Source organism: Tiliqua scincoides, chromosome 3 (genome assembly GCF_035046505.1).
Source record: "Tiliqua scincoides isolate rTilSci1 chromosome 3, rTilSci1.hap2, whole genome shotgun sequence".
NCBI lineage: Eukaryota > Metazoa > Chordata > Lepidosauria > Squamata > Scincidae > Tiliqua > Tiliqua scincoides.
The window spans coordinates 181,224,807-181,242,295 of record NC_089823.1 but is presented as its reverse complement, the minus strand read 5'-3'; the positions used below and the strand labels follow the sequence as shown (position 1 = coordinate 181,242,295).

Sequence of the window (17,489 nt, the reverse complement as noted above, 5' to 3'; positions counted from 1 at the left end):
CATCTCTAAGCAACTTCAAGGCAGTTGCTGCAATTGACATGATGTGAGGCATGCTTATCTTATGGCCAAAGTAGACATCAAAAGGCATGTGTACAGTGGTATAGTGTTTTGTTTTTAAATAGCATGCAAGGGGTCTCAAAACATGACAAAAACCACATGCGACTTTAGCACTTTTCCCTAGTCACAGTTTCAGTGCTGATTGTGGCTCCTCCATGTACTATTAAATAAGAAAGAGCTTCCATAGAAACAAGTGGAAATGTTTTTTTAATGAATATAGCACATGGGAGAGGACTGCAGTCATGACTGAAACTTCAACAGAGGCATAATGCTAAAGGCAAAAAAAGAAGGATCACAACACCTGCCCTGCCCAGCCAAAACAAACAGAAAAACAACTGGTTGAAGTGGAAAGGGGAGTAGCTGTATTCCTGATGCATTTTGATGAACTAATCTTTCCCACAAACTTCAAAAAAAAAGGATACAAGGCAACTCCTCACTAAACAAAATGTAACCTTATTCTGCTCAATGGATTGATTTAGAGTTTCAAAATGTACTGGAGGGCACTTCCAGCACTACTCCACTGCTCTAAAAATGTTGCAGGTATCTCTATTGTAGATGGCTCATCTTTGCTAATAATGTTTGTTCATGATTTGTGTGAATACTTTTCATGATGGAAAGACCCATTTTTTTGTGTTGCAGCTAGCAAAAACTACAGTACTTACAGAACATCACCTTTAATTCAACCTCCCTGCTAATGGAATCTGAAACTGCTGTAGCAAGCCTAAGTTCTCCTAAGCTGATACACTTTTGCAAGAAACAGATAGGGTCAAGAGAAGAGTGGGATACAAACACTCCACCTTGCATTTTGAGTTCTGCATCTTAGAGTGCAATCCTAACCAACTTTTCAGCAATAGTATGTGCAGTTGGAAGGCAGTCACAGAGGCCTCTTTAAGGTAAGGTAATGTTTGTTCCCTTACCTTGCAGTTGCATTGTCCTTACCTAGGTGCTGGAAAGTTAGTTAGGATTGTACCCTTAGATGCTTAGGAAAGGGTGTCTGTTCATTCACTTACAGATTCTGAATCATATTGATCCAAAGTTTCTTGAGGTTCCATCTCCTGAGCATGAGCCAGCTCGGCAGCCCTTCTTGCCATTTCCACTCTGTAAGAACCTGGAGGGGTCCAGCCAACTCCTTTGATCCACTTCAAATCAGATTTGTACTTGACCTGTGCATTTAAAGACATAGTCCTCAGGATATTAATCACTAGGCTCTTTCTAAGACACCACACACACATACACACACACTTCAAATCTGGCAGGAAGTAAATTGCACAGATTAGAACAATATCTTGGCATACAGCTTTCTCTCAGTGACAGGCCTTGACTCTTTTTTTTTCAGTAGCTAAGCGTTTTGTAATGCAGACCTATTTAGCCAGATTTTTTCACCCTTGGTTTTATCTCAATGCAATGAGAAGGGCCCTTTCAATTAAAGCAAAAATGTCCTTTAACAATAGCCTTGCTTGCCATTGTAACAGTGGCAGCAGGCACACAATCAATCTCTCTCCAGTCGATTAGAACAGCTTCACTCCGAGGCAAGAGACCCCTCCCTTCCCCCTGAGCATGTGAATGAATTCAAAGGGAAGTGATTATCACCTCCACTTTGTATTCTTTCCCTGCACTCTGGGTGAAGGGAGGGATTGCTGCCTCAGAGTGAAGCCTTTCTAAGTGCCTGGACAGAGATTGATTGATTGTCTGCCTGCTGCCACTCTCATGCTTTGCAATGGTAAGACAAGCTATTTTTAAATTGCTGAGTAAAGGGACATTTTTTTTTGGTAATGGATTTGCTTTAATTTTTGCATCCACAGAGGTTCTGGGAACGGAACCCTTGCAGATGCTGCGACTCAACCTGTAGTCACAAAGTGAGAAATGAATTGCAACATAAAGGGAAGGCAGAATAGCCTGCCTGTGCACTGTATGTCAAAATTCAGTCTCTCTTTTTTTAAAACAAAAAAATCAATTAAGCTCTCTTTTGGTGGTGTTTTAAAAATTGTTTCCTCTTTATTATGAAAAAAAAACCAAAACAAAAGAAAGAAAGAAAGAAAGAAAGAAAGAAAGAAAGAAAGAAAGAAAGAAAGAAAGAAAGAAAGAAAGAAAGAAAGAAAGAAAGAAAGAAAGAAAGAAAGAAAGAAAGAAAGAAAGAAAGAAAATAGTATATATAAAAATGCAAAAAAATTATTCAGCAATTTAGGACCCAAGTGGTGCAGCATGGTGTATGGCTGCTGTAAAAAGCAAAATGTCATAGAGCACAGCCTGGCTGCCATTTGTCTAAATGTTGATGACGTTAAAAGGTCCTCTCTTGGTTGCTGAATAAATGCTGGAAATGTGGGAACAAAATCTGAAGAGGTGTAATTTTTCCCTAGCTCCTACAATTTCAGGCATTTGTCCATATGCTTACTCCATACCTCCTCCACCTAATTTTTTTCTACTGTCAAATCCTTTTTAAAAAAAAAAAAAAAAAAGTGAAATTATGCAAAGTTGTGGAAGTTCTGACCATCAAATTTTGGTCTGAATTTTTTTGGTATAGAGCAGACACTGGTTTCCCTCTAGAAGGAACACGGTTCTAGCTATAGATGGCGAAAACAGTCGGTCTATTCTGCTTTTAGACATTTTCCTTATGTAAAGGAACATTGAGAAGAACAAAGAGAAACCCAACTGTGGGCAACTTGCAGATTCCTCTGCTAGATAATACACTTACATCACTCTGGAGTTTATAGGCTTGTTTGGCATGCTTCAGGTTTAGCTGTTCTGGGTCACAGGTATAATGATGCAGGTGCTGTCTGTAGTTCACATCACTTATCAATTGCTGGCTTTTCTTTGCATGGACAAATCCTGGCTGATCAATTCCACTCTGGAAATGTACTCTGTTTCTGACAAAATCCCTCTTGTATTGGTTGTCACTCTGTAGGTGGCCCATCTTGAGGAAATGCCTCATTTTGGGGTCATCATTCACACTGCGAAATCCAATCTGTTGACCTCTATCTCTCAAGAAGGACTCTCTGTACTTGAACTGCAGAGTGTTGAAAGACATAAGATTGATTCCCTTACATGCAAGCACCTTGTTACCACAATATTTCTAATTGCTAGAGGCAGTCTAAAACAGTTTTGTTGGGGGGGATGTCGGTGTTATTCAAAAATAAAAATTGGTTAATTTTGTGTTACGTGTTTTTATTCCAAATTAACATTTTAATTAATTTTAAAACATTTTTATCAGGTGTAATCACTGTCAAATAGATGGTATATATGTGTTTTGTTTTCACCGTTTTAAACTGCCCCTACTTAGTACAAAATTTCAATGTGTATACATATACTGTAGTTTATTTTTGTATATGTCAGGGCTTTATCATTGATCCCCAAGAAACAGAATTGTTCTGTTGAGATACATTGAAAATTAAAGGTTCCCTCTCCCCAGATATTGAATAACATACACAGGTATATTGATGACAGCATACTATGAAAATACAGGTTGGCCCCCATTATCCGCAGGTTCAGTATCCATGGATTTGAATACTATGGATTCCAAACCATGGAGTGGGAGACCTCTAGTCTTCCGAACCTGATCAATCTGGAGGTCTTTCTCAGGGCCTAAAAACACAACTTCCAGTTCTGTGCTGAAAACTGGAAGTCATGGTGTTTGGTCCTCTGAAGGCCTCAGAAGGCCTTCTGAAGACTGGGGAGGCCATGTCCTCCGCAGCCCTCAGACGGGCCTCTGGACCAGACCAAGCACTGCTCCAGTTGTGTTTGGAAGGTCCAGGTAGCCCCCAAAACTGCAGATTCAAAAATCCATGGATTTTAATATCCATAGAGATTCCAGGAACAGAACCCATGCAGTTAATGAGGGCCAACCCATAGTTTACAATTAGACATTAACAAGCATGGACGAAGAAGAAAGAAATGGTGTGAAACACAAAAATATATATATTGTATCTGAGCTTCCATGAAATTCATGAATCTTAAAAAAGCACTGTGTGTTTGAAATGCATTGATTCAACAGGACAAATGTGCACATGGCTTCTTCTGGACCACATAATGGCCATCTAGCAGTTCAAGATTGGTTTGAAAAAATTAGTATACCAGTGCTCAGTCATACCAACTTTACATAGTACAGGAAAATGCAAATTGATGCAAGTTTCCACAATGTATTGTCAATATTTTTTTTTTCTATAACATTTATACAACTGCAAGTCCCAGTTGCACATTTATCATATGTTTGCATACACATATTTGACTTAAACTGTTAAGGGGCCAGGCTTTTCAGTAACTTGTGAAATGGTCCTAAGACTGAATCCTGTGAAATTAATTCTTCTTACATCACTGGCAATTTCTCTGGAAACTTTGGCGGTCTGGAAAGGGATGGCATCCAATCTAAAATCATAGCCTGCTGCCCGTGCCTGCTCCCAAGATGTTTTATATACTTTCTGCATTAAAAAGGGAAGAAAAGAAAGAAAAATGTTATTCCTTCTTTGTTTACAACACTGCTGTTGTGGCATTAATAAATACACATTATTGGCATTGTTTGTTTCAGGGTTAGTTGCAAAGGCCCCAAAGATTTATGATTGTCCTGCAGTCCTTCATTTCCTGTGGTTGGCAAAGAATCCTACTGGTTAAGAGCTCCAAATACCACAGTTAGGATTTTGTTTTACATTTTATGCATATATTGATTTGAGTTTATTTAGTTTATGGTAGACACTTTGATGCATCCTCCACATCAATACTGCATTGACATTGCCCCTCTTGTGTCTTATAAAACATCTCCTAGCAGCATCTTGGGTTTTACTGCAAAGGCTCTACAGTCTCCATTATCTGTTAGTTCAAGCATTTCTAATGCTTTCTGAGCTAGCTCCATACCCTGATGATTTCATTAACTCATCTAAAATAATGAGATGCCTGATACAAATATTGGATATGACTAAGGATATGAACTAGATTCAAATTCTGAAGTGAATATGCCAAGTCTCATTTTCATCCCAAGAGCTTACATCATTGTGCCTGAAGTGATTGTAATTCACACAAATGTCCTGCTATATAGGTGTTTCTCAAGTTTGGCCATTAGGTTTAGAAGCACAAAATATGCACACAGCATTTTTTAAAATCATCCACAAGATACAGGATGCTAATAACTAGAGACACAGGGCCAATCCTGAGCTGGGCCAGCGCCAGCCAGACACTGCCCAAAGCCAAGGAAGAGCTCCAAGCAGCAGTGAAGGCTTCAGGGCAGGGGGAGGGCGGGCCAGAGGGAGGAACCAGGTAGGAGGGGGTTTATTTATTTATTTATTGGATTTGTATTCCGCCTTTCTCCCCGAAGGGCACCCAAGGCGGTTGGACTGGTGGAGCTCTGCTCCACCAGATCCTGAACTCCTTATTGGGCCTTTTGGCCAGACATGGAGTGTCTCAAGTCTCTGCCTGCAAAATAGCCAGTGCAGACTTGCCCCATTGTGGGGCTTGCCCCAGGGGAAGGGGACAAAAGTTCCCTTTCCCCAAGAAGACTTCTGGCAGCTGCTGTGGTGCCAAAGGATGTAGTGGTAGCCGCTTTGCTGCACCTGGTGGTGCCGCCACCTTTAGGACTGGGCTGACAGTCGGTTCATTTAATAAGTGAGGACGTCTTCTCCACATGAGAGAGAGAGAGAGAGTGATGCACTCAGGCCCCCAATTCACATCCTATAGGTCACCAAATAACTTCTGCTGACTGCATGGTTGTGATTTTATGTGATAAAAATGTATCGATTGACACATTTCAACTCTTTCAATCAGGGCTCAAATCTTATCCAACTTTCCAGTGCAGAAACAGCCACAGTGCAGCTTCAAAATAAGGGAACCAATGTTCCCCTTTCTTAAGGAGGCCTCTGTGACTGCCCCTCCACCACAGGATGCAGTGCACATCCCATTGGTACAGCTGCATCAGCTCTGGAAAGTTGAAAAAGATTGGGTCCTCAGTTTCATTCCTGGGGAAAGCAGTGGTGCTTTCCACAGAAAGGTGACAGCAACACTTTTCAACGGGCTAGCTACTTTGAATGAATTTTGCAAGAGTTCCTAATTAAATGGTTGCATTACTCCCTCCCAGATTCCAGGTCCTATAAATGATCAGGGATAATGTATGAAAATTCCATCAAGAACAGATTCCAGATAAATCCTTAAATTTATCTGAGGTATTTACAGTGCAAGAACTTAGAATGATATGCCACCACAAAAAAAAAAAAATTATGGGCAAAGTTACAGAGCTGGAAGAGCCGTGTTCCCTTCCCAACTGTGGCATAAGCCCAAACCTTTTCTCCCAACATGATAGCTTTATATCCAGCAACCACTAGCAAGTCCTAGTCATTTCCTGTCTCTCTCTTTTTTTAATCTGCCAAAGCTTTTGCCTTGCTGCTGAGCATCGTTCTGTAACACGGGTCCTTTGATTTGAAACCGCACGCATCGTTTTACTTTATCACAGTCTGCACAGTTTTTGCACTCATCCTCACACATTACATTCATTTGATTTATGGCTATCTTTGCAGCTTTACAAATACCAATGTGGGTTTTTTTGTGTGCTATAAGGTCAGTCTCTGTCTCAACAGCTTTCTATGTGTGGTATCTGATCCAATTGTGTGTCTACCAAAAACAGTTTCATTTTTAATGAGAGGCCCCCAACTCCTCCATCTCCCCATGCTCTCCCTGACTGTTTTCAGTTCAGATGCATGCTGATCTATTTTAATGTTTTGAGAAGGAATGGTACATATCAGACTTACAACTGTGACATTCATCTGTGCATGGCAATACAGTTCTAACTGCATGAGCAATAGATCTCACTTATTCTTTTCTTTTACCGTGAGTAAAGGTTTGTCAAAGTACAATGCAAAATGCACTTCCTGCTTCTATCTCTTTACGAGGCTAGGACAGCCTTCTAACACCATCCTGTTCTATTTTGGATTCCAGTAATTAACCCCATGCATTATGCCACTGAATTAAATTTTTATATTAATTAATATTATATTAAATTAAATATAATTTATCTAAACGGACTTGCTTACATACACATCTGAAAATGAATATGCAAATCCACCAATTAAGTGCAGGCTTTAAAAATATGATCTATAAACTTAGATTATTATCAGACTACAGAGGGACCAGATATATACATATACATGGATTAATTTATTGTTTTCCTTCTAATATGTATAGCCTAACATTCTCAAAAAAGAAAAAAAGCAGCAGAAAAAACTAAATATTTAAAAAAGTTGTGACACACAAAAATCCTAGCATCACCAAAATAATCAAAAACAGTAATCAAAAAATCAAAACCAACAGTAGTCAAATCTTATTAAAAAGTGGGATACAGGCAAGGTCCACTGCAATGGAACACTTGCTGCTGCCCATCAAAAGTTTAGCAGAGATTGAGCCAGGTGAGTTCTTCAGAGACTATTGCTCTTCAGGAGACTATAATAATTATAAGAATAATTCAGATTCTAGGTATTACCTCTGAAAAGGCTCAGTCCCTTGTGCCCTCCTACCATATATCAGATGTCAGGGAAACTAAAAAAAAAGGCCTGAGAAGTCGATCACAGTGCCCTAGGTTGGTTGGTACATGGAGAGTTGATTCTTTAAGATATGCGGGTCTCAGCTCATTTAGGGTTTTAAAGGTCAAGTCCAGCACTCAGACAGCCCAATCCTATGCTGCCCTATACCATGCGGTGCCGGTGGCACCAAAATGGCTGTCACTGTATTCTGTGGGGCCAGAGGAACAGCCAGATGACTCATCGGGGATAAGGGAACTGGTTCCTTCATCCCATGTAGAATTCCAGCAGCTCCAATAGGTCTTCTTGGATCTGCGCCAAACTATTTAGCTGGCACAGAATCAAGGAGACCTATGTTAGGTTATGTGGCACTGGAGGGGGAATAGGATTTGGCAGCTGTCTCTCGCCCCCATCCCAGGCCTAAACTGCCCTCTGGCCCTCCTCCTCTCTGCCCAGTTTTGTCCCCTCCCTGTATTCTCCCTGCCCCAAAAAGACTTCCCACTTTCTGGTAGGGGGGACACACACTCACCAGCTGGCACTCCATCATCCTGTTGGTGCAGAGGCCCAGCTCTCCACCAGCAGCGAAGTGCCTTATGGCAGTTGCATGATAGCCATTGCCAGGGCAGTGCACAGACCGCCAGCGCTGCCCTGGCAAAGGAATGGGTTGGAAATTCAGTCCAGAATACTGGTTCCCAGTATTGAAATACTGGGAACCAGTATTCAGGATACACAGATTCAAATGAACTTCAATGATACATATGAAAATATTAACTGTACAACGGCAAAAATAAGTATTACTTACATCACTGATATGGAGTGCATTCAGGCGTGCCCTTATGAAATCAGGATGGTCAGGAGGCAGAGTGTATCTGTGCATGGAATCCAAGTACCCAGCTCGGTACAGCCGCTGTGAAACCAGATTATATTTTATGTATTTTCACAATGGTAACAAATAGTTTCCAGGGACTAGGATTACCCAATAACTTTTACCAAGTATGTATGTCAATATCACAGAGGCTGCAAAACTATTAACACTTACGTGGGAGTAAGCCCCATTGACCGTAATGGGACTTATGTCTGAATTGAAACACATAAGACTGGGCTCTTTATCAGAGAGACAGACAAATAATTTTGCTTTATTAGATGAGACCAAGGGGCCCTTTTAATTCAAAGTCCCACATCTCTAAAAGATCACAAATAGTGCAGGATGTGTGATTATGTGTTTTCTGAGTGTTAATGCAAATCTGTCTACCATATGCCCACAAGGTCAACAATCATTGGCCATTTACAAATAATTATACCCTTTAATACAATAAAACTTTAACCTACTTCATTACATTGAATGTAGCTATTCTTAGCATGGGTGACATCCAGAGAATCAGGCACTGTGGTGAACTTCAGACTATCTGGTTTTTGACGATACTTTGTCTAAGAGGAAGAAAAAACAACAAGAGCAGCAGTTAAAAACTAAATTAAGAAATGAAGATTTCAGATGACTGGCACCAGGCATTGAGAGATGCCCCATCATTGTTATACTAAGGGCGCAATCCGAACCAATTTTCCAGCACTGACATAAGGGCAGTGTAGCTTCGAGGTAAGGGAACAAGCATTCCCTGACCTTGAGGAGGCCTCTATGACTGCCCCCCAACTGCAGGATGCAGCACATGCCCCATTTGCACAGCTATGTCAGAGACAGAAAGCTGGTTAGGATTTGGGCCTAAGTAAACTACTGTATCACGGAAACAATTAAGAGCGCAACCCTAACCAACTTTCCAGAACTGATAGAGCTGTGCCAATGTGGTGTGCACTGCATCCTGCAGTGGGGAAGCAGACAAGGTGGCCTCCTCAAGAAAAGTGCATGTTTGTTACCTTACCTTGGGTCTGCATTGCGGCTAGGTTAGTGCTGGAAAGTTGGTTAGGACTGCATCCCAAGTTCCTTTTTTAAAAACCACTGAATCATTAAATCTGCTCTTTATATGTGTCAAAGTGAGGAACCAACCTGTCTAACAGAAGTGTGTGTTATATATGTATATAAAGTTTAAACAGGAAAAAGGTTCTTTAATTCCATGTTTGACTTTCCTGCACAGCTGATCAGTGTGATTCAAATAAATTATGGCACAAAGGAAAACATTGAGTTGTTCTAGCAAAGCTGAATTTGTACTCAAAATGTCTCATCCTGTTATGCATAGTTCTACAAACCATAGCTTGGACTGTTTCTGTGTTAATAAGTGATTCTGATCAGAATACATCACTCCTGATGCAATTTTCAAACTATGCCTCAACTGCTTAACATTCCATTCCTGAGTTGCTGCCTTTATTTACTACTACTTGTTTTTGTTGTTGTCTCCTGTTCAGGATAGAAAATATGCAGCAGGATGTCACAGGTGGACTTCTATCTTGTAACGTATGCCTGTTGTATAAACAGGCTCACACATCAAAAGGAAATGCTAAGCTACATCCATAAGTGTCATGTAACAAGGAGCCTTGATGGTAAACAATTCCTACATTCTTACCATCCCATGAAAGATTTATCAGTACCTCACTGATGAGTTCTCCAGCCTTCTTTACATTTTCTATCTGAGGGGATCTCAGAGCCACCCAGCCAACCCCCTTCATGAAGTTCAGGTCTGATTTGTAGCGAGACTGTCAAATAAAAACACAAACACCTCTCAGATTTCATCAGATTTTTTCCCGAATACAAATAACTCCCTGTTTTGTATTAACATTTTCACTTTTCTGCTTTCCATGCATACATCATCTCATTAAGCCAAACTGTTTGCATTCATCCATTCCTTTTGGAATTAAATAATATATCATACACAAGATACAAAAGGGGTCCCATAACTGAATTATTATAATTGACAAGTAGCAAGTAGTTGATATTAGCCCCGTTCCAAAGCTAGTTTACGATGGACAAACGCAGGAACACAAATTATCATGTTTAAGAAAAACATTTTGATTAACACTCTCTCTCAGATGGGTAGTAATGTTTTGCTGTGCTTGATGCAGTATTCCTGACATAAAGAGCAAATTCAAAAGTGACAAATTAATCCCGATTCTTTGATCAAGTGAAATATGACTCAATAAGGTCAGATGAAGGTGATGAATTTAGGAATGCCAGCATGCTGAACCAATAAGTTTTTGGGTATGTAGAGGAAAAAAATAAAAGATTAGGCTAACAACCCAGGTTTGTCCCGGGCATACACTAAACAGGGAATGAACTATTGGTTGAGCATCTCTTATCCGAAGTGCTTGGGACCAGAAGCATTTTGGGTATCAGATTTTTCCGTATTTTGAAATACTCGCATATACATAATGAGAGATCTTGGGATTGGGCCCAAGCCTAAACCCAAAATTCATTTACGTTTCATATACCCTTTATACACATAACCTGAAGTTAATTTTATACAATATTTTAAATAATTGTGTGCATGAAAGAAGGTTTGTGCAAGAGACACAGTTTGTGATTTTATTTCTTTAGGCAAAAAAGTAAAAAAAAAAAAGTCATGTTTGCACTGAAAAAAGTTCCTCATTTCAGAATATTCAGTATTTCGGAATTGCAGATAAGGGATGGCCAACCAGTACAGAGTATAACTATGATACACATATTATCAAACATCTGTTTCCTAGATTCACAGTTTATGTATTTAGGTGTCCACTTGAAAAAAATCTTAGAGATCTAAAAATGAAAAGTGTGAAGCAGTTGAAGACCAATTGAAATTACATCTTCCCTGTGCATTCTGGTTGTTACCTAAAGCAGAAATTCAGATGCACTCCAAGCTAAACTTTCTGCAGTGTGTGTCCTTTTAAAGTATACTGTCTGGTAGTTAACATCCAAGTATAAAGTCTATGCCTCTATCAAAGCATAGAAGAAAGAAGTTTAAGGCCCCCTCTTAACACAATAGCTAAGCCCCACATTGATGGATAGCTTTTTAGTTTGGGATCCCCCAGTTTGTGCAACACATTGCCTTTCTCTCACCTAAAAAAAAAAAAAAAGATGAAGAACAAAGGCAATTGGTACATTTGCTACACAGAGGAGAATCCAACAGGGATTTTTCCATTTTCTCGTTGGCTTTCATTGAAGAGATAAAGCATGCAGAGTTCTTTCAACTTGCCTTTTGTTGCAATGTAGAGTTGAGTTTGGAATGTTATATTACGGGTACAGTAAAGTAAGGAAGCGGATGTGGACGCACTAGAGCTTTGATTTAGGCCCAGACTCCTATCAATGGCATTTCCAAAGATATATTTTGCTCACCCATACCAGCTTCTGCTAGTAGTTCTAAAGTTAACAAAATCTTATAGTTTAACCCAGTGGTTCCCATACTGTGAGCCGCTGCTACTTGGGAAACCACAGAAACCAACCAGAAGAGTCACAGAATCCTCAAGAAAAAGCTGCCACCCTATACACTGTATAGGATTGCAGCCCTAATGAGGAGCTACGGCCAATGGCCCAGGAGATCAAGTGAGCAGTCAGTTGAAAAAGTTTGGAAACTACAGATTTAACCTCTCAATAACATTCTAAGATCAATAAGTAACCAAATTCCTGAAGATGTACAGCCATATGCATGAAAAATACCTGGCTTTATTTTTAGTGAAAGCACAGCAACCCATTGCCTTGATTCACCACTAAGGGCACAATCCAAACTGCACCATAGGCCAGCACAAGTCCATTGTGCCCGCCTCTGGGTGTCACAAAAGTGCCGTAAGGCACTTTGTGCCACGGAGAGGCTGGCACACGGATATGCACCAGCCTCCAGAGGCCAAATCAGGCCCAGCTGCGCTGGCAGACAGGTAAGTTTGTGCTGGCCTGCCTCAGCAGATGCAGGGGTTCAGGGATGGAGGGGGAGGGTGAAATGGGGGCATTCCGGGGCAGGGGGAGAAATGGCGGAGGGCAGGCCTGTGGGTGGGCCAGGCCCGGGAGGGGATGGTGCAAGGATCCAGCACTTGTCAACTCCTAGCCCCCTCCTGGATGGCCTAGCCTAGCATCTGGCCGCTCGGATCTGCACCACCTTTTTAGGTGGCACAGTTCCGAGAAGCCCTATTCGGGCCACTGCCGCATGACACGGGATAAGGGGAAGTGATTCCCCTTGCCCCAGGTTGCACTGCAGCCAGCCCCAATTCTGTGCTGAATATAGCACAGGTAAGAGGCCTGCCTCTTCCAGTGTAGGATAGGATTCAGATGTAAGCTATTTCTCTGCTGGCCACCAGAGAGGGATCTCTTCTTACCTCACTCTGCAAGAGATGAACTCTCTTTGCCCACTTCATCTTCAGGTCTTCAGGGAGCACTGTATAGTCATGAAGTCTCTTCCTATAATCCTGGTCACTCGCTAGATTCTGGGCTTTCCTGGCGTGGACTAAGTTGACCATGTCTAAAGGCAGATGGTATTGAGAACTGATATCCTTGGATCCCTTTTTGTATTCCTGCTCACTCTGTAACTTAGCGGCATACAAGCAGTGTAGGAGCTTGTTATCATCAAGAATACTTCTGACACCGATGTGCTTCCCTCTCTCCTTAACAAAGTCATGTTTGTACTGAAGCTGTGTAGAAAAGGAAATGCTGTTTAGCTTGCAATCATGAATTCTAGATCCTTTAAAAAGTCTAGCTAACCATAGGAAAGTCAAAGAGAATGCAACAGATAATTTGAAATACAAAACTCAACATATAAGAGAAATGTCATTCATCTTAACTTTGGGGTAGAGGTGGAGGGGTGTTACATTTTCATGTTTTCTAACTAACAAAGGGCACAATTCTAACCAGGTCTACTCAGAAGTAAGTCCTATTTTGTTCAATGGGGCTTACTCTCAGGAAAGTGTGGTTAGGATTGCAGCCTGAGGATTAGTCATATTCCAGTATGAACAGACTATCTCTTGAAGAGATATAAAGTAGGGTAACATTCAACAACTATAACTTTCCATTACATTACAATATAGTGCAAGACTATGTTGAACACCTCACTTTTATAACACCTCATTAGAGAACAGAACATTCAACATTTTTGTTACATGACCATATATGTTTTATTATTACAAGTGAAGGAATCAGACATTAGTGGTCCAATTCTATCAGTGGATTTATGGCAACAGGACATTGTCCCACTGGTGTAAATTGGAGGCTGCTGATACATGGAACATATCACTGGGTGACCATTTCCCAGCTGCCACCACAAACTGGCAACAGCATCACAGGCCCATTGATGTGCACTGGAACAGGTAAGCAAGCCATGGGGGTGATTCGTGGCCAACAAGGGAATAACTGGGCATGTTAGGGGGAGAAACTGGAGGCATGTCGGGAGAAGGAGGGGTGGCTATGGCAGTGGTCACGCATGCTGGAACATATCCCTTCTATACAAAACCTCTCCATCCTTTTTCTCTCCTCAGACATATGCCATCAAAATGACTGTCATATATCTGTGGAGACCCACTGCCAACCTGTAGGCTTTATGTAGAGATAAATTAAAAAGTTTTTTACTTGCCTCCAGTTTGCTTCAGATTACCCTCCCCCACCACAGCATGCAGTGCATGCCTTTTTGTTGTGTTGCGTAGCAGGGGATAGGATTGGGCTATGAGTCCCTATGTATCATACTGATTTACTATAAATACATACAATATTTACAATAATAAATGCAGGCATTTGGAAGAGGTAATGAAGAATGAGCTTGCAAACTTATACACATTTACCTGGTTGTAAGACTCATTGAACTTAATGGAGTTACTTCAGCGTATACATGCATAGGATTGCAGTGTAAGTCACTATTGTTGGACTAAACAAGTATGTACTTTACATGGAGACTGCACCATCAAAATTTCAGTTGTAGCATCTCGGAAGTATGATGCATGCAGTACCATGTTTACCTGAATGAGGTATCCATTCTGAAACCAAAACCTTCTTCTTTCTGAGATTGATGGGGGCACCAGCAGAATGAGAGATATTATGGTCGGATTTATCGTACAATCATATTTGGGAGTGGCTGGGTTGGTGAGAAACTCAGACATTCAGAAACTCTTACTGCAGCGGTTCCCAAACTAGTAGGTTGTGACCCTTCAGGGGAATCAGAAAAGGTCCATTCCTCCTTAAGGGAGGTTTTTTTTTTACTTGCCTGGAGGGTTTTTGATTGGGAGTGATTGGGTTTTTTTACTTGCGTGGAGGGCAGTGCTGGTCTCCTGTAGGGTCTGGGGGGCTTGCAGCCCCCTCTGATGTCCTCAGCAGTGTTGTATGCAGCACTTATCAAAAGCTACTTCTGGTTTTCACCCTGCTCCTGCAACTATTTACCATGGCCCAAAATCCAAGTAGGACTTTGGGGACTGCTGTCTTACTGAATTCTTCCGAGGATATAAGTCTAAAGAAGCTTTTGATTATTCCATTGAATTTTATGGAAAGTGTCTCTGGACTAAAACTTAGCAATCTGGCAAAAAACTTCTTGCTGAGTAAGACCTTATACCTGATATTTCAGGAATGTTTAGAAATGCAGAGAATACAGCCTGCTTGCTAAGTAGCAGTAAATCCATTGAAAAAAGATGGGCTCCCCAAACCAAAAAGACATCCAAATGGATACACCAGCTCTCCAAATTCTTTGATGCATGCTTGGCTTTATATTTCCCTTCACTGTACCCATATCATGGGAATATGCAAGGTAGTAAAGAGTGTACAGATATTTTCATGAACTAGTATTGTTTTGGATGCACTAGATAAATTAGAACTGAGCATCTAAAGGCACTTTTTCTCCTGCAATTCCCATTGCAAGGTCTTCAGCATGGCTTGGCTTCTGATTAAGAGTGACTCAATTTTTTTAATTCACACAAAGAATCTCATTCATAAGTAATATATTCTGTCTCACATCCTTGTCTCACATGATTATGGGGCTGCTTTAATTCAGTAAAATCTGCTTCAGACAATGTATTACATGAAGTTAACAAAAATTAGGCAAGATGGAAGGCTGCATAATTCAACTCACATCACTGGCAATTTCTCTTGAGGCCTTGGCAGTCTGGAAAGGAATTGCTTCCATTGTCAGCTTGTAGCCTTGAGCACGGAGATTATGCCAAGATTCCCTATATTTTGCCTAAAGTAAAAACGGCAACTTTACATTTCTTGGTTAAATTTTAAAATGCAAGTAAATCAACAAGAAACCTCCTATTGCTTGTTGTATAGAGTTAACAAGATATCTCACATCCAAATCTTTTTTTAAATTAACTACAAAAAGACTATCAAATGAAATGCAATTAAAACAATAAAAGTGATAATTACTTATACAGATTGGACATGATCTGGTTCTAGAAGAGGGCAGATAGAGATATAAGGTGTCAATTGTTTGTGAGAACCATGAGCCTGATCCGTAGACCCATATACACTTGGCTGTAGCCCAAGGCTGCAATCCTAACCACACTTTCCTGAAATTAAGCCCTATTGAACAAAATAGGACTTACTTCTGAGTAGACCTGGTTAGGATTGTGCCCTAAGTAGGCTAACAGAAAAACCAAAGAGATTTTCTCATCCCACAGCAATTCCCTGTACACCTGAAAGCATTTCCAGAAGCCTGGGCATGGAATACTGCAATGGGAAGAAGAAGTGGACTAGCAATTCAACTCACAAATGGCACCTCCACCTGACTGTAAGCAAGTCTCCCATCTCCTGTAGCCCACCCCCATATCATGCACCCCAAACCTTGGGTATGTCCCCTAAACCTTAGGAGATATTTTGGAGAATGTAAGGGGCTGCTGTGGAAAGAAGAGGTAAACAGCTAGTTAAGATACAAACAATTTACTCTGATTTAGGAATCCCTCATGGCCAGATCAGGTCCACCTTGTCAAGACCCCCCACAACCACATACACATACATGAAATAATCAAGCTGAGATTTCACAGAGTCCATTCCTACATGGAACAGGACTGGAAAGGACTCCTTTAATTGGACATTACAGATCGGTAAATAAATGAAAAGGCCCTGCTGACTGGTTCTTGAGAAAACTAAAGGCTCCCAAAATTAGGTAAGTGAAAAGCCTTTCTTACCTCCTCTCCTTGGTTGGCATTTGCCCCTCCCCTTTTGCTCTGCATATCCTATCTGTAAGAGGAGGGTCTTACTCAGTGATTGCTGGAGAAGAGGAAGAGACAGCACAGGCAAGTACATACCTCACTGAGGTTGAGTGCATTTATCCGTGCCCTTGTAAATTCTGGAAGACCCAAAGTTACTGTGCAGTGATGTAAAGCATCCTCTCCAGCTGCTTTGTAGAGGCGCTAGGACAGATTTTGAAAAGTGCAGTTAACAAAATATCCCAATATTGGGATAAATGCTATCAAGCTATACTTCTAAATACGCTAAAATTAAGATTAACTAAACAGAGTAAGGGTACAAACCTCACCAACTTTCCAGCACTGACCTACCTGCAATGTACTCCCAAAGTAAGGTAACAAACATGCCCTTACCTTGAGGAGGCCCCCTTGACTGCCTCCCCACTGCAGGATGCAGTGCATGCCACATTGGCATAGCTATGTCAGTGCTGGAAAGTTGGTTAGGATTGTGCCCTAAGACTGCAATCTCAAACACACTTACTAGGAAGTAAGGTCTCAATGAACATGGTGAGATTTCCTTCTGAGTAAATAGGATTGTGCTGTTATATTAGCATACAGTGATATTTTTTTTTCTGCTGTTTCCCCAAATAATTTAAATTAATTCCATGCTTCTCATAGAAATAATTGTGCCAAAAATCTAGCCAGAGTGGTTATAAATTATCACATATTTATACCAAATATGAATATATGATTAAACTGTAAGTGTTCATAAATACACAATTAATTAGTAAGTTTTAAAGGTAAAAAAATATGGTGTTCGTAAAAGGCACAGAGATAAATAATCATTCATGGTAAGAATCTAAACAAACTCTGGCTATCACCCAACTACAGAAATTTTAGTCCATTAATTGTTAGAGTCTTAGATGAATTTAATTAATG

At 40.7% G+C, this 17,489-nt stretch overlaps 1 protein-coding gene across 1 annotated transcript in view; it reads right to left on the bottom strand.

Annotated features, from left to right (window-relative positions):
- NRAP (nebulin related anchoring protein) overlaps nt 1–17,489 on the bottom strand; it is a 74,479-nt gene that overhangs the window by 739 nt on the left and 56,251 nt on the right. The window contains exons 33-41 of the mRNA XM_066622254.1: nt 16,671–16,775; nt 15,497–15,604; nt 12,771–13,082; nt 10,083–10,187; nt 8,874–8,972; nt 8,347–8,451; nt 4,362–4,469; nt 2,750–3,061; nt 1,068–1,220 (exon numbers count right to left, since the gene is read on the bottom strand). Of these exons, the coding sequence (XP_066478351.1) occupies nt 1,068–1,220; nt 2,750–3,061; nt 4,362–4,469; nt 8,347–8,451; nt 8,874–8,972; nt 10,083–10,187; nt 12,771–13,082; nt 15,497–15,604; nt 16,671–16,775 (1,407 nt within the window). The remainder of the gene's footprint in view (nt 1–1,067; nt 1,221–2,749; nt 3,062–4,361; nt 4,470–8,346; nt 8,452–8,873; nt 8,973–10,082; nt 10,188–12,770; nt 13,083–15,496; nt 15,605–16,670; nt 16,776–17,489) is intronic.